Raw genomic sequence first — 19,320 nt, 5'->3', positions numbered from 1 at the left:
TGTGCATATCTAATTTTGAGCAAGCCAATAGAGGTAAATGTATGATTTTAGTATATAGGGATAGACCTTAGGATAGAAATTTTTTGACAAAATGTCATGTGACCTCAGTAACCTTTTACCTAAAATACACGATTATGTCAATAAATAAGTAACCACAAGTGCTATGTCCTTTATATTTAGTAGGATGGGAGACCTTATGACAACACATGCTTTACCTCGTTAATTATGCCCATATATAATTGTGGGCAAGCCAATAGAGCTAGAGGTCTGAATTTTGGCATATATGGATTAATTAGCAATACAATGTTTTTTTTCAAAATGTCACGTGACCTTGATGACGTTTGAGCTTGAATATGCATATATATGCATAACTCAGTAACCACAAGTTCTTACGCTTCAATTTTGATAGGATAATAGACCTTAAGATGTCACATCTTGTACCTCATTTATTATGCACATATGTATTTCTTGGCTGGCGAATACAGCTAGAGGTCTGATCTTTTTTCCCGATTTAGAACCATAACTTAGACATGCCTCTTGTTTCAAATTGGGAACAATGACATAGACCTATGTGTCCATAGATCTGAACATATCACTCCAGTGATACTTCTTAATGACCTCATTTCCCTGCCCCATCAAGACTAATACTCCTATTACAAGTGGGGACTATGTCATTGTCAATGGCAGTGTTTATTTATTTAGTTCTGATATAAGGATGAGGGTCCAATGTAAATCAGGTGTGAGTTATACTGAAAGAATGAAGATCTCAGTGAGGCTTGTTGTCTGTCTTTTGTTGATTTCAACCCTCACATTATTGTAGTACTGGTCGGTGAAGTCCAGTTTATATCCATGACAGCTGATGAGTAGCATCTGACTGGATGATGTTGACACTGAAATCTCAAAAATCAAAAGATGAATCTGTTGCCCTCTTCATCAGTTTCCTGTGAACATTTTGAAGAAGCAATTGTATTTGTTGTTTCTGCGGTATTATTTGGTAAACCAAGACTTAGATGGCAAGGAAGTTTAGAACAAGAATTCAATAACAGGAGTCTCCATGTTTGCTTAGATTACTGTTAGAAGACTGCGACAGGAAACTTGTCATTTCAAACTTGAGACTGACATGATAGCCTTCATTAAGTTGACAGCACTGAATGGGGACACAGCACTGAATGGGGACACAGCACTTTGCAGGAGTATCCAGCCTATAATGATCAAAGAGTGTGTAAAGAGTTGTGTGCATTTCTATATCTAACTACTCAATGTGGTGGAAGGGTCATGCTCGGTATACAGCAAGACATACTATACCAAATGGGAAAATTTCTCCCAAATTGGAGACAATTTTTGATAGAATTGTCTGCGCACTTTATTTACATTTGTTCATGTACAACAGTGTATCAACTTTCAGAGTGGGTTTACTAATTTTCTAAAACAATTCTCCGTATTTGTGCATATTTCCAGATTTATCCAAGGTGAAATCTTGTGTCAAAAAAAGATACAGTGAATCGTTTCTCAAGGTAGTGTTGCACACAATCAATACATCTTTTTTCAAAGCAATATTTTGTATTAAAGATGATATGAAAACCCTCGAATACATTATATTTTCTAAAAGCAGAGAATCTAAACTTTAGTATGGTAGCAATACTAGTAGTATACTCGAAGAATGAAGGGGATACATATTTGGTGTAGAAAAGCTCAATTTTGGTATTAATGATAAAAACTAAGGTGGAGCTGCATGTTGCCAATAGTTTTTAGCTACTATAGACTATAGTCTATAGAAGCTATTGGATGGGTATCCGTCCGGCGTCCGTCGTCAGTCTGTATGTATGTATGTATGTATGTATGTATGTATGTATGTCCGTTTGTGAGGCGTCCGTCCACTCAAATATCTTGAGAACCGCAGTACTTACTGATTTGATATTTATTGTGTAGATGAAAAATATGATTTTGAGAAACTATTTTTTTTAATTTTTTGATATTGTTGAAAATAGGCAAATTAATGCCAAAAAAGGCGTTTTTGGTAAAAAATCTTCTCCTTCATAACCGCTGGTCAGAAAGCTTTGTAATTTGGTATGCAGGTCCCTAGGTATAACCCAACTTAGAATTGTTAAAATTGTGATGAAATATGCAAATGTGTATTTTTAAGAATTTTTTTTTGTCATTTTTGGTCAAAATTTGACTTACATTGTATGTAATTCTTGTACTGTATAAACCCTATCAATTCACCCAGAAAAAAATAATTAATATGATTTTAAATAATTGAATTAATTGGGAAATCATCAAAGCTAAAATAATTTTAGTGTGGAATTATCAGAAAGTTTAACTTTTTTTGACAGTTCGTAGTGAAATGCTTACCGTCTTGGAGGATTAAAACATGTAAAGGCAACTTTCCTGAATCCAAACTTTGATATATTCTGAACCACCATTTATGTTATCTAAAAGAAATTGCTCATAATAGTTTGTCATTATAGGGTGGTCAAATAAATAGAGATAGAGAAAGTCCTAATTTCCATTTACGGTTGACTTGGTAAGGATAAAATAAGATTACTTTTTGAGGTCAATTAAAAGAGTGGTCAAAGTGATAGGGTTTTTATGGTAAAGCTGGGCTGTAAGATTCCTCATGTGCTATTTATAGCAATTATGCAATCTGTGTAAACAGTGCAATGAAAGTGTAACATGATTCCTTATAATGCTTTTGATGACCTTGAACTTCTTAAGTTTCAAACATTTGTCTCTTCAGTGTGCTTTCTCTGAGTACGTACAGTCTCAACTTATTCAACAGAACTTTTTTTACAGAATTTTTTTCCATTTTTGGTCAGGCCATCCTGAAATGATCTATCAAAGATATCCACCTTCTTCATCAATACATGTGTCACAAAAGGTTATTCTCTACATAACACAGCAGAGCTCTGTCAACTGTTGAGTCACTTGTTTTTTCAAAACCGCTGGTCAGACAGCTTTAATATTTGGTTTACATGTCCCTAGGATGACCTTAGTAAGATAATTTCATACAGTCAGGAAATACTTAATTTTGTATCCATGTCTATAGTAGCTTCAGGGACTTTGGCCTATGTTTTCAAAGCTGTATTTCTCATGAAAGACTACAAGGAAACCCCCTCATACTATATATTTTCAAAAAGTAAAGAATCTAAAGTTATGTATGGTAGCAACAGTTCACTCAAAGGATTTAGGGGGAGTATAAAAAACTTGACACTATTTTCTGAAATATTTCACTTGAAAGAAGAGTATATGTAGAAAAAACTACTATTCCAATTAGCATTATCCTTATTCTAAAATGGCATGGGTTGAAAGATTAACACTCAAAAAAGTGACTGGAATAGTGATAAGCAAAATTGAAATGCCTGTTATCCAAAAAGTAAGAATTTCATAGCCAAACAAAATGCTTTTGTTTTATAGCATTTAAAGAAAATAATGTGAAAATTTCAGAAAATTTGACCCAGCCACAGTGGAGTTAAATTCTTTGGAAATTTTGAAATTGGGAGAAAAAAGCCAGAATATTGGGTGAATAGCATACATTTGCATAAATTACAGTAACACTTCTTCATCACGCAACTTACAACTGCTGGACAAGCTAAAAGGTATACCCAACCAATATTGTAATCTTTGGTTAACAAATTAATTAAAGTTTAATGAATATTTGCAAAAAAGTGATTTTTGAGTAAAATATACTGTGTTGGGTGTAGCTCCCCCTTAAGTCAGAAACTTGATACTACCTGATGAAATGTAATATCATATTCAAAGTTAGAGTATATGAAAAAGAAAACTACAATTTCGTTTTGCATTATCATTTTTTAAATACCAGGGGTTGAAAGACTGATACTTTAAAAAGTGATTAAAATCATGACAAGCAAAATTTAAATGACTCTTATTCAAAGTGAAATAACTTTATTGGCAAACAAAGCTGTTTTGTTATATAATGTGAAAACTACCAAATTTGAACTGGCCAAAGTGTATTAAATTTTTTGAAATGGTGAACAAAAAAAGCCAGGAAATCGGATGATTTACAAAAATTTACACTTCTTTCTCACCCAACTTATGACTGCTTTATAGGCTAAAAGATGAACCCAACCAATATTTTGATCTTGGGTTATTTAATTCTGTCTCATGTGTCTTGCTGATATAATTGGTAATCATAGCTAGACATAAGTGGTAAACCTTGTGAAATGTCAAACTCCTATTGGTATTGTTCATTTCAGTAACCAATTCATTTGTTTCAGTGGTGAATATTCTTTAGGAAAGTAACTCTGGTCATTTTATACAGACATTTCTGCTTGCTGCTGCTGTCATCTTATCAGTCACAACATGTTTGGAAGTACCTGGGATAAATGGGAGCTGGCAAAGTGTCATGCCATGGAGTTAACCCAATGCAACCCCCACCCCCGACTTTACCAGTATTTTGTGGGCAAAATGAGGGCCAAATAATACAGCATCTGTCAACTGTCAATAAGAGTACTGCTCTATGTTTTCGGTTCACTTTGATTTGGTTGCATTTCTTCAGAAAACATCTTAAAACAACAAAAATTTACATTGATGATTTCAGTAGATGATTTATTTACTTTTTAAAAAGCTAAATGACAAAGTCATCTACAAACATTGACAACTTAGGTAATGTATGAAGACAATTTCTGTCATATAATTACCTACCTGTTTGTACTTATAGGACTTCTTCTCTAACTGCTCTCTAACCGCAGATAAGATCTTTAAATCTCGCCTAACACCCCCTTGGTCTATGAATAATAACCCACGATACACCAGTTTTTTCTCTGCGCTCATTACACTTGGACGTGTATTGAAGAAGCTCTCGTTACCACTTGGATTTTATCCACTCTAGATCGCTTTTTGGTGTTTTTTTCACAAATGTTCGTCTCCAAGCCCGGCATCTGCCGGGCAAGCGAAACCACATAGCGGATGCCCTATCGCGGAACCGCTTAGTGCAACCGACAGAGTGGGCACTACCTCAGAGATTAAAACTGGTGTATCGTGGGTAATTATTCATAGACTAAGGGGTGTTAGGCGAGATTTAAAGATCTTATCTGCGGTTAGAGAGCAGTTAGAGAAGAAGTCCTTTAAGTTTAAACATCAAATTTAGCAGGAAGAAATTTCTTGAAGATTTAATTACATTTTATTGAGATTTTCCAAAAAAATTCATGATTACAAGTATTGTTTTATTCCAGTACACACAATCTGAGGTAAATAGAACTAACATTATACAATGTTCATCAGAGAAAAGTCCACAGTGGAGATATACTACAGACAATACAGTCTAATCAGTTGACACATGTATGACTTTCCATAAACTGAGATGAATGAAGCAACCATGAAGTGTGGTGCACATCTAGATTTATGGAATTTTTTGTGGTCAATGTCATATATCCATGATAAATGTCATATACTGTAGTAGTACATACAATGTATTCAATATGCAACTATCAGGTAGGTATCAGGTAGCAAAGATTTACAACAATAATTAAACTAATTTGATGAAATTATGCATATTATATAAATTTGCAAAATATTGACATATGCAGTACTCTATTACTTGCTGATGGTTTCTCTTGCATAAACAAGTACAGTAAAACACATAACAATATAGCACCTTGTGTTAATACAAGTTACCAGTGACAATGAATGCAGATGTACATCAAATATATGTACCTCTGCCTTGCTTAGTTTACCCTTTACCCAATCAGCTTGCTAGATTTCAGAACAACCAGAAAATGGCCTATTGTCCTTGAAAGGTGGCCAGCAAAATCTCCATTCATTAAATGTGCATTTAATAATCAAGAGTCTGTAATGAGACTAATGTGTAGGAAATTATCAGGATGACTGAAGTGCTCACTTAACCACTGTATAGGCGTGTCCAATGGAGGATCTACTCCTTGGATTCGAATTATACATGTCATTTCACCTGAAACAAAAGAACACCGTTACAATGGTTGATCAGTAGCTGTCAAATTAAAACTCACAGCCTGATGGGATGATGGAAATGCTGCAATTTCCTGAGACAGACTGGAAAACAAAAAAGTTGCCATCTTCAAATCTACTGTAGAGTGAATAAACTCATCTATACAATACACTACCTTTGCACAGTTTGTCCTTCAATATCTGATTGGTCAACAATACTGTTACAGTAATTATTAACAATTACTCCCTTGGTGTACAGATCATTTGATGTACAGTGTTTGCTATATCAAAGTCTACTGCTTCAAAAGAGGACGACAGTCCTATCAACTTGAATATCACATGTCATAGTATGTAGCCTAAAGTGTCAACACTGAACTTACCTGATTCAGTGATGACATCTGGCTTGACTTGTCTCATCAAATCTTTGAGTGTAAGTGGATCACCATCATCAGTGACAGGTTTGAACAGACACTGCTGGGCTGGTCCATCAATCTAGTACAAAATAATGTCCTTTTGTTCATACTATACTTTGCAGTGCATTGGTTATAAAGTGCATATGGGGACAGGTCTTTCATAATTTTACTAACACACTAAACAGGCCAAACTTTGTGCACTAGGTGGCACATTGTGGCTGCAAATGATTCAAGATTTAAACTTCTTCCATATTATCTGTGATTTTCTAGCTATACCTTCATTTCACCTCTGTTTATTTTAAAGAAAGTAGACCATCAATTCTGTGTTGTGGATGAAAACAGCTTTGCAATGCAATGCCATCACACTACTTTGGATCTTGATTTCACGTATTATGCATGAGCAGGTAAAAACTTTTGTACTACAAACATCTTAACTGATGACTTTGAAGATCAAAAACTGCACTACAGATTTGTATTGACTGAGATAAATCTCTTGTTGTTCACAAAAAATATACTACTCCACATCTTTCTTGCTTCATTGTGATTGTCTAACACTATTGTTATTTTCTAACATGCTGCTATATAGCTTCAATATAGCTCTCTGACATATTTCATACTCAATTTCTTACCTGATGTATTTGAAATGGTATGTATTTAAATGGTTCATCTGCTGTGTGTTCCATCAGCCGTCGATTTATTGCCCAAAATTGGTCAAACTTGTCTGAAAGTGGAGTGTTGAAAATTTCACTAAGTTTATACCTTTGGGATCAACATTTTGCACGTCAGACAAATGACAGTTGATGGTTTATCAACATTTTGCATGTCAGACAAATGACAGTTGATGGTTTATACAGTGCAATAATGTGTACACTTTCAATGGAACTGTCAAGGGATTGCCCTGTCATTTTAATTCCCTGAATAATTTGACCTTACAATTAAGTGGAATGAGATAACATGCTATTTTGGTGATGAAAGGACTACAGGTGATGACTGACTGTGTACATACCATTTTGTAGACCCATCCACAACTGTTTATGGTCCTTCTTCTGCATACCATTGATTACTTGACCTCTATGCTTCAGACAGTCAGCCTCTTTCACACAGGACATGAAGTGAGATTCAATCACCTCCTTTGTTTTACAGCTGATCAACTCATCTTCTGGAAAATTCTAGAATAGATAGGGATAATGTGGACATTTGGATCAAGATCTTGCCTTTAATTCTGAAAAGAAACTTACCTACTGTACTGCAGGAAGTTCATATGATGAAAACTTGTTGATATGCTTTTGAAAGGAATACTTTATGTTCTGTGTAAAACAAAGCTGAATATTAACAAGTCATCGTTGATGACACAGTCCCCGCTTATCCATTTTGTTATAATCTTTTGTGTTTAGGAAGCTGTGGTCTAGGTCGCTTTGGAATGACATCGATGCAACGGTTGCATCAGGCCTGTGACTTGCATAATAAAGTTATCTGAGGAACATTCAATAAATGACTCATCTCTGCCGGTAATGACCACTGAAGGAACTTTTGATTACATCACACATAATGATGCCCTCACTGCCTCTAGTGTCATGATGGCACATACTATACACATGGTTTGGTGGAATTTTCGAAATGGTATGGGATCGGGTATGTTGTTGTAATCAGCCATCAGCCATTTCGGATCATATAATGAAACAAATTAATGTGCACAAGAATGCAGCCATAGTATTTTATCTTCATATCACGTTTGAACAAAATCAGTCCATCGAGAGACAGTGACCTATGTTTATGTTTCAAAGACATAAAAAAATCACACCAAAATTGAAATCAAATGGCTGTCTATTGACCATATGGATCATAGCACAAAATTAGTAGACATGCATATGTATGCCATAGTACTTTATCTTTGTACCAGGTCTCAACAACATTGGTTAAGGAATATTTGCATATGATTAAGCCTCAAAGACATGAAAAAATCCAAAAATGACCATCGGGCAGCAATATTGGAACATGTCACGAAGTACATTGACATGTATGCCATAGTGCTTGATCTTTGTGCCAAGTTTGGACAAAATGGGTGTAATGACCTTTTAATTACGCTTCAAAGACATGCAAAATTCCAACAAAATGGCAGTTCTGCAGCCATATTGGATCCTATTGCAAGGTTAATTGATACATGCATATGCATGCCATAGTACGTGCTTTGCCTTTGTGCCAAGTTTGAACAAAACCGGTTCAAGGATGTTTGAGTTACCGTTCAAAGACATGAAAAATTGCAAAAAAAATGGCTGCCTGTCAGCCATATTGGATCATATCACGAAATAAATTGGTGTTCATATGAAGGGCATTATGTTTTGCTATTGTGCCAAATTTGAACAGAATCGGTTCAAGGATGTCTGAGTTATGGTCCAAAGACATGAAAAATCGCAATCACGCCCATATTGGATCGTATCGCAATATAATTTGACATGCGTTTGTAGGCCATAGTGTTATGTCTTGGTGCCAAGTTTGAACAGAATCGGTTCAAGGATGTTTGAGTTACGGTTCAAAGACATGAAAAATCGCAAACAAAATGGCCGCCTTGCGACCAATTGGATTGTATCGCAAAATAATTTGACATGCACATGTAGGCCATAGTGTTATGCCTTTGTGCCAAATTTGAACAGAATCTGTTCAAGGATGTCTGAGTTATGGTCCAAAGACAGGAAAAATCGCAACAAAATGGCCGTCTCACGCCCATATTGAATTGTATCGCAAAATTATTTGACATGGATATGAAAGCGATAGTGTTATGCCTTGTGCCAAGTTTGAACAGAATCTGCTCCAGGATGTCTGAGTTATGGTCCAAAGACGTGAAAAATCGCAACAAAATGGCCGCCTCGCGGCCAAATTTGATCGTATCACAAAATAAATCGACGTGCATCTGTAGGTCATAGTGCTATGCCTTTGTGCCAAGTTTGAACGAAATTGGTTCAGCAGTGTCTGAGAAACTGTTGATGACGGACGGACGGACGGACGGACGCACAGACGGGACCCAATCTATAAGTCCCCGCCGGACTTCGTCCGCGGGGACTAAGCTGAATATATATTAACAAGCAGCTATCCACTGATTTGCTGGTGAGAGACATGAGCATGAAATCTGGCTCATCACTGACTGAATTACATCCATTAGAAGCCTATGCATGGTTTAAACATGACTATTATTGAATGGAATGCTATACATCTGTAATCTGAATGGCTGATCTGCAACAAATCTGTGTCTGTATTTACCTGAAAGTGCACTGTTATATTCCATGGTAAAGCAGACTTACTGGCATACAAATCAAACAAAACACCAATTGGAGTATGCCTAGAAGATATAAAGTAGATGTTAATGGCCTTGCATCATGGTATATCATCACATTATTGGCTGAAATAAAAAATTAATAATCAATTCTGAAAGAATAAAATTCTATGCTTAGTCTTTGAAAGTTGGCAAAGTCAGTGTGGAGATGATAAGCATTTATTATTTTGGAATTGTGCTGCATTTTCACATATCTACAGAGTCAACTCATATTTTAAAGTGAACTCTATTATCACATCAATAGTTAGATGCTCTGATAAAGGATATTGTTATTATACTGTGCGGAATAGTTTAGCCTTCACTGGTATGATTGACTTCTGTTTCATTGTGTCTTTATATTATGATAACTTGCATTTTAAGTTCACACTGTTGGAGGATGATTTTCTTCACAAGAAACAAGCTATTACAAACAAGTACAGATTCAGACATGCATCAGAAACACTCACCATTTCAGTGGCTGACCCTCAAAGTCAAACCATACTTCTGTAGTGTTGTCTTCATCAGTGTATTTTTTAAAATGCTTCTGAACTTTGTCAGTGACAAGGGTTAAGTAACTCAACCTCGGAACAAGTAACTGTAGTTCAAAATCAAATTAAAAAACAGAAATGACAACATGAACATTTTCAAAATTCTTTTACTGACTTCCTTTGGTAGGTACCAACGATTCTATGTGTAAGATTACATGTATGTCATGTTGATCAGCATAAAAAATTTCATGTGACAATGTAATATAGCATAGACAAGCCACAATTAATTTAAAGGCGGAGCCTCCCTTTACTGTCATATGCAGATAAGAATGGACAGTGAAATTGATCTACAGCGAGGGCACGACTTATCGGAACACCAAATTAGGTAATTACCCAGCAACTTAGCTGAGCACTTTGCAATTTGACCTGGCATTTACCTAAACAAGAGTCTGTTTTATCGTCTGAAGACTGATAAGAATATCCACCAAACTCAGTAGGCAGCTCCCACTGAGTAAACTGATATGCCTACACAGGAACAACCCATTTTCAACTGGCATCTAGTTCATGGGAAAATTGTGAAAAGGGGGAATAAATATTATGATGTAACACAATCTATCGTACTCATTTGTGTCCTGGGCCTGAACCTGACAGGTTTTGCCACTGTATGTTATTTGGAATTGAAACATCGCAGCATCCCTTGTAAATCTAGAGTTACAAAACTCGTCAAATTTACCACCTTCCATGAGCCCACCACCGACGTTGATGGAACAGTCCATTTTTATCATATGATTGGATGGTTGCTCTGACAGTCAGTGTTTCTTCAATGTATGTAATTGTGATTAAAAAACTGGTAATAACATGCATATATACAAAAACAGGACACAAAATGACAGCGGCAAATCATGTTTTACACTTTACAACATTTTATTCCGGCCCTTCAAAACTCTCCCATCAACTACATGCAGCTGCCAGTCAAAAATGTTTTTTTTTGCAGTGTAGGCATATCAGTTTACTCAGTGGAGGAGCTGCCTGCTGAGTGTGGTGGATATCTTATCAGTCTTCAGACCATAAAACAGACTCTTGTTTAGGTAAACGCCAGGTCAAATAGCAAAGTACACAGCCAAGTTGCTGGGTAATTACCTAATTTAGTGTTCCAATAACTCGTGCGCCAAGTGTAAATTTTATCACACTTGTGTAATTGGTTTGTAAAGTTGTTTCAAAATTTACTACAGGATCAGTAACTTTAGTTGAGTTGCGGCAAACAACAGACGGATGATAGTGTTGTTTCACAGTAGGCTTCTGCTGTAATTGTTGATATAAAGCAATAAAGTAGACACTGATTAGTGTCTGTGTGTGTAGGGTAAAGATTTCCTGGCTTTCTATCCCTGTACATTTCGACAACTTTCTCACTTATTACTTCTGGCGTATGTACACCTCTTTTCCTGTAAATCATGATTTTTTTTGGCAAAGAACTTCTACAATGCAAAGGCAACAAGATTCTAATGACAACTAGACTCTGACTTGGCTGTGATACAATGTAACTCGAGGCAGTATATAAGGAATGTAATATGAGTCTGTGTATGTGAAGTGCACTTCAAAGTGTACTCCCTGGTGTGTGTTTATTATGGGTCCATAAAAGCTCTTTGATTTTCACTGCAGTTATAACAAGTCAGTGCAACTTCTGAGGCAAGTTACGGAACAACTTTACAAACCAATTACACAAGTGTGGCAACATTTAGATCAATTTCACTGTCCATTTGTATCTGCATACCAGTGTAAAAGGACACGAAGCTATGGCAGAATTCATTGTGTAAGTGGACACCAAACAGGCAACACGCAGGCACACGCTCCAGAAAATACCACCTTTTTAGTTTTCCCCAGCCGCAAAAACGCAGACAGACTGCCAAGAGGTCGGCGCGAAGTTGCTGGGGATCAAACTCTTTGGTTATATTCAAAGTCTAATGCGACTGGAAGACAATTTTTTTAGGAAATTCAAGCATTTGTGGTGGGGAATCAATGACCTTTGGCAATTTGAACCGACCGCCAATCAAACACTTGTATAAACTCTGTTTGCAGGATTAGCAAAAGTTGACAAAAGGTTGAAATCAGTTTGTGTAATTAATGTTATAGAAATCAAACATCGTACTGGCCAAGTGTTTGACTGGGAGGAGAACCCACTAATGCAAGAACCTGGGATTGAAAAGTGCAGCTTTAAGTTTCAATCTCAACTTTAACAGTAGGTACACTCACACAGTATGTATATTGACACAGTATATACACTGAAATATAATGTATGCTGACAGTATGTATACTCACATAGTATGTATACTCACACAGTATGTATACTCACATAGTATGTATACTCACATAGTATGTATACTGTATACCCACACAGTATGTACACTCACATAGTCTGTATACTTACATAGTATGTATACTCACACAGTAGGTATACTCACATAGTATGGTTCAGGTTGTTCCATTACATTGACTTCATCTGCAGAAAGCCGAAAGGCTACAGGTAATCGTCCCTCCCAAATATCCCTTAAAACATCTCTATCATCGGCCATCTAAAGAGAAAAGGTGTAAATTTTAGACTTGGTATTGCCAAAATTGAATTGTTTCAACAACTGAATAGTCATTTCTTCATAAATTACACAGCTATGTCTAAGAGCATTTGAAATTCTCAGATTCCTCTATTATTCCTGTTCTGACACGTTGTGTGAATGCGATGATTGTCAATGGTTATTTGCCAAGTGAGGTTATAAAGGTAATCTTAGTCCCATTATCAAGGACAAAACTAAACTTACAAGTGATGCCGGCAATTACCGTCCGATAGCATTAGCAACTGTTTTCTCGAAAGTCTTTGAACACATTTTACTGTCACGTTGTGAGGAATTTATTAATTCACACTATTTACAATTTGGTTTTAAACGAAAACATTCCACTGACATGTGTTTATTTGCATTTAAAGAAATCGTGAGTTATTACACCAGTAATGGAGGACCTGTGTTTACTTGCTTCCTTGATGCATCTAAAGCTTTTGACAGAGTTAATCACTTTAAATTGGTCAAAAGCTCATCGACAGGAAGGTTCCTTTATATGTTGTACGAATATTGTACTATTGGTACAGAAATCAACTGTTTTCTGTGAAATGGAGCAATGTTGTATCAGAGTGGTTTTCTGTTTCTAACGGTGTAAGACAAGGGGAGTACTCTCTCCGTATCTTTTTAATGTCTATATTGATGATCTCATCAATGAGCTCTGTAAATGCAATGTTGGCTGTACTATGTGTGGTGTCAGTGCTAACACTTTAGGTTACGCTGATGATATGACTTTACTCAGTCCAAGTGTAAAGGGCTTAAGCCATCTTCTCAGGATATGTGAAGTGTATGGCAAGGAATATGATATAATTTATAATGCTAATAAGACTGTGTGCATGCTTTTCAATGGGAGGAGAACGAAGATTCCACGAATACCCTCAGTAAAACTTAATGGTAACAAATTGAACTTTGTTTCTGTGCATACCTATCTGGGACATGTAATATGTTGTGATGGGTTGTGACAACGAGGATATCGCAAGACAGAGACGTGCTTTTTGTGTAAGAGCAAATATGTTACTCAGACAATTTAAAGTATGTAGTCCGAATGTAAAGAAAGCATTATTTATGGCATATTGTAGCAATATTTACTGTTGTAATCTTTGGGTGAACTTCAAAGTTAAAATGATGAACAGCTTTAAAACTATGTATAACAACGTCTGGAGAAGACTTCTCGGTCTTCCTCCATTTTGTAGTGCATCAGCTATGTTCGCAACAAACCATGTCATGTCTCTAGGTGAAGTTATTAGGCGTAATATGTACAGTTTTAAGTGTAGGCTTGAAAAGTCATCAAATGTGTTACTTGCTGCGATCTGTTCATCAGATAGAGTGACAAATAGTGTATTCTTTAAGCATTGGAGAAAGCAATTGTATCTTTTGTAATTTATTTATTTATTTATTATTATTTTTTTATTTTTTTTTGCTCTGGTGTGTATTTTTTTTTTTTCCAAATTGTAAACTTTTGAGCAAAAGCATATATCCCAGGGACTGAGAGAATTTTTCAGGTGATTCCTTTTGTATTTTCCTTATATGGACATTTCAGTCTGAAATAAAGAACTATTATTATTACTCCTATATAGTAAAATCTTTTGCCGGTGCACGATTGTAATCTCGTTTCTTATTTTGCCCCGTTCTCGGGCTATAGGTCGAAGAACGGCGTGATTCTGGGGCTCCAGGTTCTCTACGATTTCAGAAATATGGTGGTATACAAATTGTGTGATAAAAATCCCGAAATTTGACTAAAAATGCGATTCTTTAAATTCCCGTTTCAGTCTCGCGAGAGAGATGAAATTCTATTTATTCCGTCAGTCGTCGGCACCCCCGTTGGAGGTTCCGGAGGTAAATGGTTGTAATTAACGCGATTTTTGCAAAACAAAATTGGAGTCGGTAACCCTTAATTTGTATGTCTTAAATTTAGAATATTTTCATGCGCTAATTTCTTCGATTTTCGGCGAACTTGCACTTTTCTGTATTTTTTACTCGGTCGGTCGAGAGCGTGAGTGACGCTCTTCCATTTACTGCCTGACACCATTTTCGAACGCCATTGATACGAGACCCCTTCGCTTACCCTATGCAGTTCTGTGCCTTTATGGCACAGAAGGACAACAAATAAATGGCTTAGAATTGGCACATCTTGATTGATTTAACCTCTAAGGTATATTGCAAATTGTATGTTTATCAATATTCGCAGTTTGAATGAAGAATTACCTGCGCCTAACGACGAAAAGTATAAAACTCGACATGTTACGAGTGTATCGGTGTGCGCCCCCCTGGCGTGGTATAACCATAGGAGTCATCGAACTCTCAACAGAGGTTACGCGCGGAAATGTATAAATTTGCAGACGGACGAGCGGGAAGTTTTGGTATTGTGCGCCAAACATCACAAGTTTACTGACCCGGTGACCTGCTGAGGTCAGGTGTTCAACGGGGCAGCGGAGCTAGCTAGGGCCGCGGCGGGGCGGGGATACATACGCAGTTCTACCGTCGCGTGCAGGCTTTCATACGACTACTGAAGTTTTGAAATTCTGACACAAAATGCATTATTATCCAATGACGATTATATCTTTGCATTTTTCACAAATATTTTCTAACTTTCTGACTGGTCATGTACAGTACGCGTGTACCGTAGGATGTACGCGTTTCTAGAATCTAGTAGTGAAGTGAGCTGATATCGATCACAGGTGCAGGTGGTGAGCGTCACAGTTGCTTGGATAGTCGATTGAAAGTGTGAGGCCGAAGGCCGAACCTCGGTACTGCTTTACACAAGTCAGTCCCGAGGTTCGGCCTCAAACTTCGATCCAGGGCCTTCGATCGACTATCCAACTTGAAGCAACGCTGCACCCACGCGTAAGCTTACCTGGGGCCCCGATAACATTTGATGGACATCTTTCGTTGTCAATAAAATGAGTCCTGATAATGGTCGGCCGATATCGTTTTTTATAGCTTTGATAAACAATCTATCAAACTTGCTTTCTGATTTAGTTCACACACTGTGCTTATCGTAAAGCATTGCATTGCACCATGGCCATGTTTGACCCACTGGAGGTGATGAAGGAAGTCAGCATAGACCACCCGGCCCATAGTCGTCAGAGGTACTCACAGCGCCGCCGTGTTGCCTGGCTAAAAAGTCGATCGAAGGCTGAGAGTGTGAGGCCCTGTCCGATAATTTGCATCCATATCTGCCAAACCGCTTTCGAACGATGACGGATGGTGGTAATTGCATGTTTTCTATTCAAAAATGTTCCAAAATAGTTGAGATACAACACTTTACTGACACTTTGATCTCAATAGTAGAAATATGCGTCTATTTTTTATAACAGAACGCTTTTATGAGTTGTAGGCTATCAAGTTCGATAAAATCCATTCGGTTTATTGCCTCTACTTTCAGCTGACCTTATGTATATCAGGATATCTCAGGAAACTAAAATATACAGTCTTACTTTTTAATGCATAAATCTCACATACGGTAAGTTTTATGTAGAATTAACCTGTAAAACGAGTGAAGTTTCAGGATAAGGAGTTTGGAAAATGGGTAGGTCGGATCACCAACTGAGTACGAGTAGGCCTAGGCCCATATGTAGATTTTGTTACCATCAGTTTTTATGACAGGACAAGTCGACAAATATAAGTCAATAAGTTAGGTTTTAATGAATTGATCCTTTTTCAACTGATTAAAGGTTGTATAAATTACAACTCACAAAAAACAACATGATGATGAAGCAAAGATTGAATGGGGGAAGTTCGCTCTGACACATATCCACGAAATCCAGGATAGACCTTTGTACTAATATGGTGAGTTTTATGTAGAATTTCAAGCAAAACATATAAAATGAATGAAAGTTTCATGATAGGTTTGGAAAATTAGTAGGTTGGATTACCTACTGAGTGTACATAAAGATTTTGTTACCATTAGTTTAGGACATGCCAACAAAAATATGACAGAAAGTCATAAAATTAGGTTTTAACGAATTGATCAGTTGTCAACTGATCAAGTATATTAGGCCTATAAGCTTCAGCCTTACATGTATAAATATAACTCACACAAACGAAAAGAAAAGAAACGATGATGAAGAAAATATTGAATGAGGGAAAGTTCTGACACATTTCCACGATCGCGAAGCTATTCAGGCTAGACCTTTGTGCTGTCATTTGTTGACACTTATAATTTTCAACACTTCTGTAGGCCTCCAGTTATAATTTTCAACACTGTGTCATTTCAGGTCATAAATTCAACACTTGACTCTTTCCTTTATCAATGACTCGCATCATCCTCTGCATAATTCATTCTTCAACACAAGTCACTGACACTTTTCTTTAGCTGTGGCACCTCCACTCTCTCAAAACAATTTATGGCACCTTCAAGAACCAGAAAACGGTGTAGCAAAGAGTGTTGTTTGTTATGATAAAATTTCAAATACTACATTCGTGAATGAATACAACTGAATGCAGGCAAAAATCAGTAGATATCAATAATCATTGATACCAGAAATAAACCAGTGTATCCAGAAATACCAAGTGTACAAATATAGTGTGAAATAAGTTTGGCATCTACTTGAATCTTTAGGGGTGCCTAGAGATAAATATTGAATAAACATCGATCATTTATTGCTTGGTGTGTTTTTCACAATACAGAATGAATGAATGGAAGTAAGGTGACATTTTAGTATGATTTAGTGTAGCTGTAAATACCAGGTTGTGGTTTCGGGCCACAGTTTGAAATTGATGACCCAGGTGAAAATTGGCAATACTCAGATCTATAAATGACTCGACTTCAAACGTTGTCCTTCAGCTACAACATCATGTATTTACCTTGAGATTCATGATTCTCCCCTATCTAAATCTAAACCTTCTAGTCACGAGTTACCTGAGGGTCAAAGGTCAAGCGGACAAAAACAGGAAAACGTGAACTCTGATGTGAAATTTCAATAGAAATGCCTTGGGGGTGGGTGTGCTCTGGAATATCCACTTCTCAATAATTTTGGTAGCACATCAAGCTCAAACAAACCATAATCGGGGACTGTTTCATTCAGCAGAGTTCAGCGAAGCATCTTGTTATTACTATAATTAGTCTCTCACATGTAACTAATCTATGCAGAGCCTTTTAAACTGCTCATTAAAGTATTATCATTTTACTTTGCATGTGGTATGTAGGATGCTGTAAGACTTCCTTAGAGTCCCCCCTCCCCAACCTTCTCCTTAAAAGGGAATCAGGATGCTCCCCACCTGGCTGTACCATGGAGGTAGTATGTGCTTTAAGATAAGTTTTGGTGCTACCCTCACAGTTGTCCAGTCTGAGAGCGTGGTCAAAAAGTGCCGTGGTCTAATTTCATTGATAAAATGTGACGATTTCAAAAATTTATGTTTAAATTGTACCCACAGTTTTGTGGGGGTCATTCTACCAATACCATCATCATCTCTCTCGTCCATCCTGCCTCAGTGCCGAATGGTTCCCAGACACTTTGCACCAAAACCACTTCGCACCATACCATCTCGTCCCATACCATTTCGCACCAAAACCACTTTGCACCAAAATAACCTCTTACCAAAACCTCTTCACCCCAGAAGTTGTTTCACCCCTAAACCATTTCATCCGAAAGAACAACGCCACTTCACCCAAAACTAATCACCAACCGGTAAAGCTGAAAATAATTGTCCACTGCCATCAAAGTTTTCATCACCTTTTCAGCATTCCAGGACTAAGGGGTGGAGGGACCGTGTGCTAGCCCTACGTGTATGTCACAAGAGCTCGGCTATTGCGATAACTGGCAGCATACACGTAGAGCTGTCCTATGGTGCATGCTTGTATGTCCTGGCACTGTGGGCCAGGTCGGTTACACAGACCTTGTACTCTACTCTGCATGTACCACAGGCATTCGACTCAATGCAATCAAACTGTCACTGATGCAACCCCAGTATCAGTATCATTGAGTCGTAAAGCCTGTGGCATGTACTACGATGCTGACAGTCGAGTCGTTTGAAGAACCGTGGGAACCGGTGACGTTAATTAAGTGTACAAAGTATATTTACGCATAATTACTTCGGGGAAATGTCAGTGTATTGGTTTATTAATACCTAGTTCAATTTGGACTGGCAAGTAACACAGGCAAGTAACACAGTCTTGTGTCATTCAATTTGCTTGTCTTGTGCATTGTCCAAGTCATGGAAATCAGTCAGTGGAACTTCCGACATCTGACATTTTTTACATCCATGATTCAGTTTATTAAATACATGAAATACACTGCATCGAGCTGTTGGCACAAACAAATTTACTGCATTTACCTTATATTCACGCTTTGACGAAACTTGAAGATGTAGAGGCAGACATTATCGTAATCGCTGAATGCTTTCAGGACCGAAGAGAACAAACATTTATCATATCCTGCGTCCAGCTACATTCTGCTAAAATCCCGGTCAGCCATAGTTGGTTACTTACATTTCTGAATGGGGTAGGCAGCGTCGGTTTGGCCAATCATACCACATACACGTTTTGCCGCACAGGATATGTGTATCGATATCACCTCACGAGAATTCGAAATCAAACAGTTTACCAGTACCAGTATATTGACCTTTTATCTCACATTTATCAGGAA

At 37.1% G+C, this 19,320-nt stretch overlaps 1 protein-coding gene across 1 annotated transcript; it reads right to left on the bottom strand.

Annotated features, from left to right (window-relative positions):
• Positions 1-5,102: 5,102 nt before the first annotated feature.
• Positions 5,103-19,161, bottom strand: LOC139152152 (autophagy protein 5-like). Its single transcript, XM_070725256.1, has 8 exons — positions 19,010-19,161; positions 12,590-12,700; positions 10,110-10,237; positions 9,591-9,669; positions 7,342-7,504; positions 6,965-7,056; positions 6,303-6,414; positions 5,103-5,926 (listed from the first exon to the last, which is right to left on the bottom strand). The coding sequence occupies exons 2-8, from the start codon at positions 12,698-12,700 to the stop codon at positions 5,799-5,801; spliced, it is 813 nt and encodes a 270-aa protein (XP_070581357.1). The 5' UTR covers positions 19,010-19,161; the 3' UTR covers positions 5,103-5,798.
• Between the last annotated feature and the right edge of the window lie 159 nt (positions 19,162-19,320).

This window comes from Ptychodera flava, chromosome 15 (genome assembly GCF_041260155.1).
Source record: "Ptychodera flava strain L36383 chromosome 15, AS_Pfla_20210202, whole genome shotgun sequence".
Classification (NCBI taxonomy): Eukaryota; Metazoa; Hemichordata; class Enteropneusta; family Ptychoderidae; genus Ptychodera; species Ptychodera flava.
The sequence above is the reverse complement of the archived record's forward strand: the minus strand, read 5'-3'. Positions and strand labels throughout refer to the sequence as shown.

Bases quoted from the DNA above. Each gene is read 5' to 3' on its own strand.
- LOC139152152 (XM_070725256.1), bottom strand. From the start codon at position 12,700: ATGGCCGATGATAGAGATGTTTTAAGGGATATTTGGGAGGGACGATTA. The intron at 7,505-9,590 runs GTAAATACAGAC...TATCTATTCTAG, and splicing joins ATATAACAGTGCACTTTCAG to AATTTTCCAGAAGATGAGTT. The intron at 7,057-7,341 runs GTATGTACACAG...CTCCACTTTCAG, and splicing joins GTGGATGGGTCTACAAAATG to ACAAGTTTGACCAATTTTGG.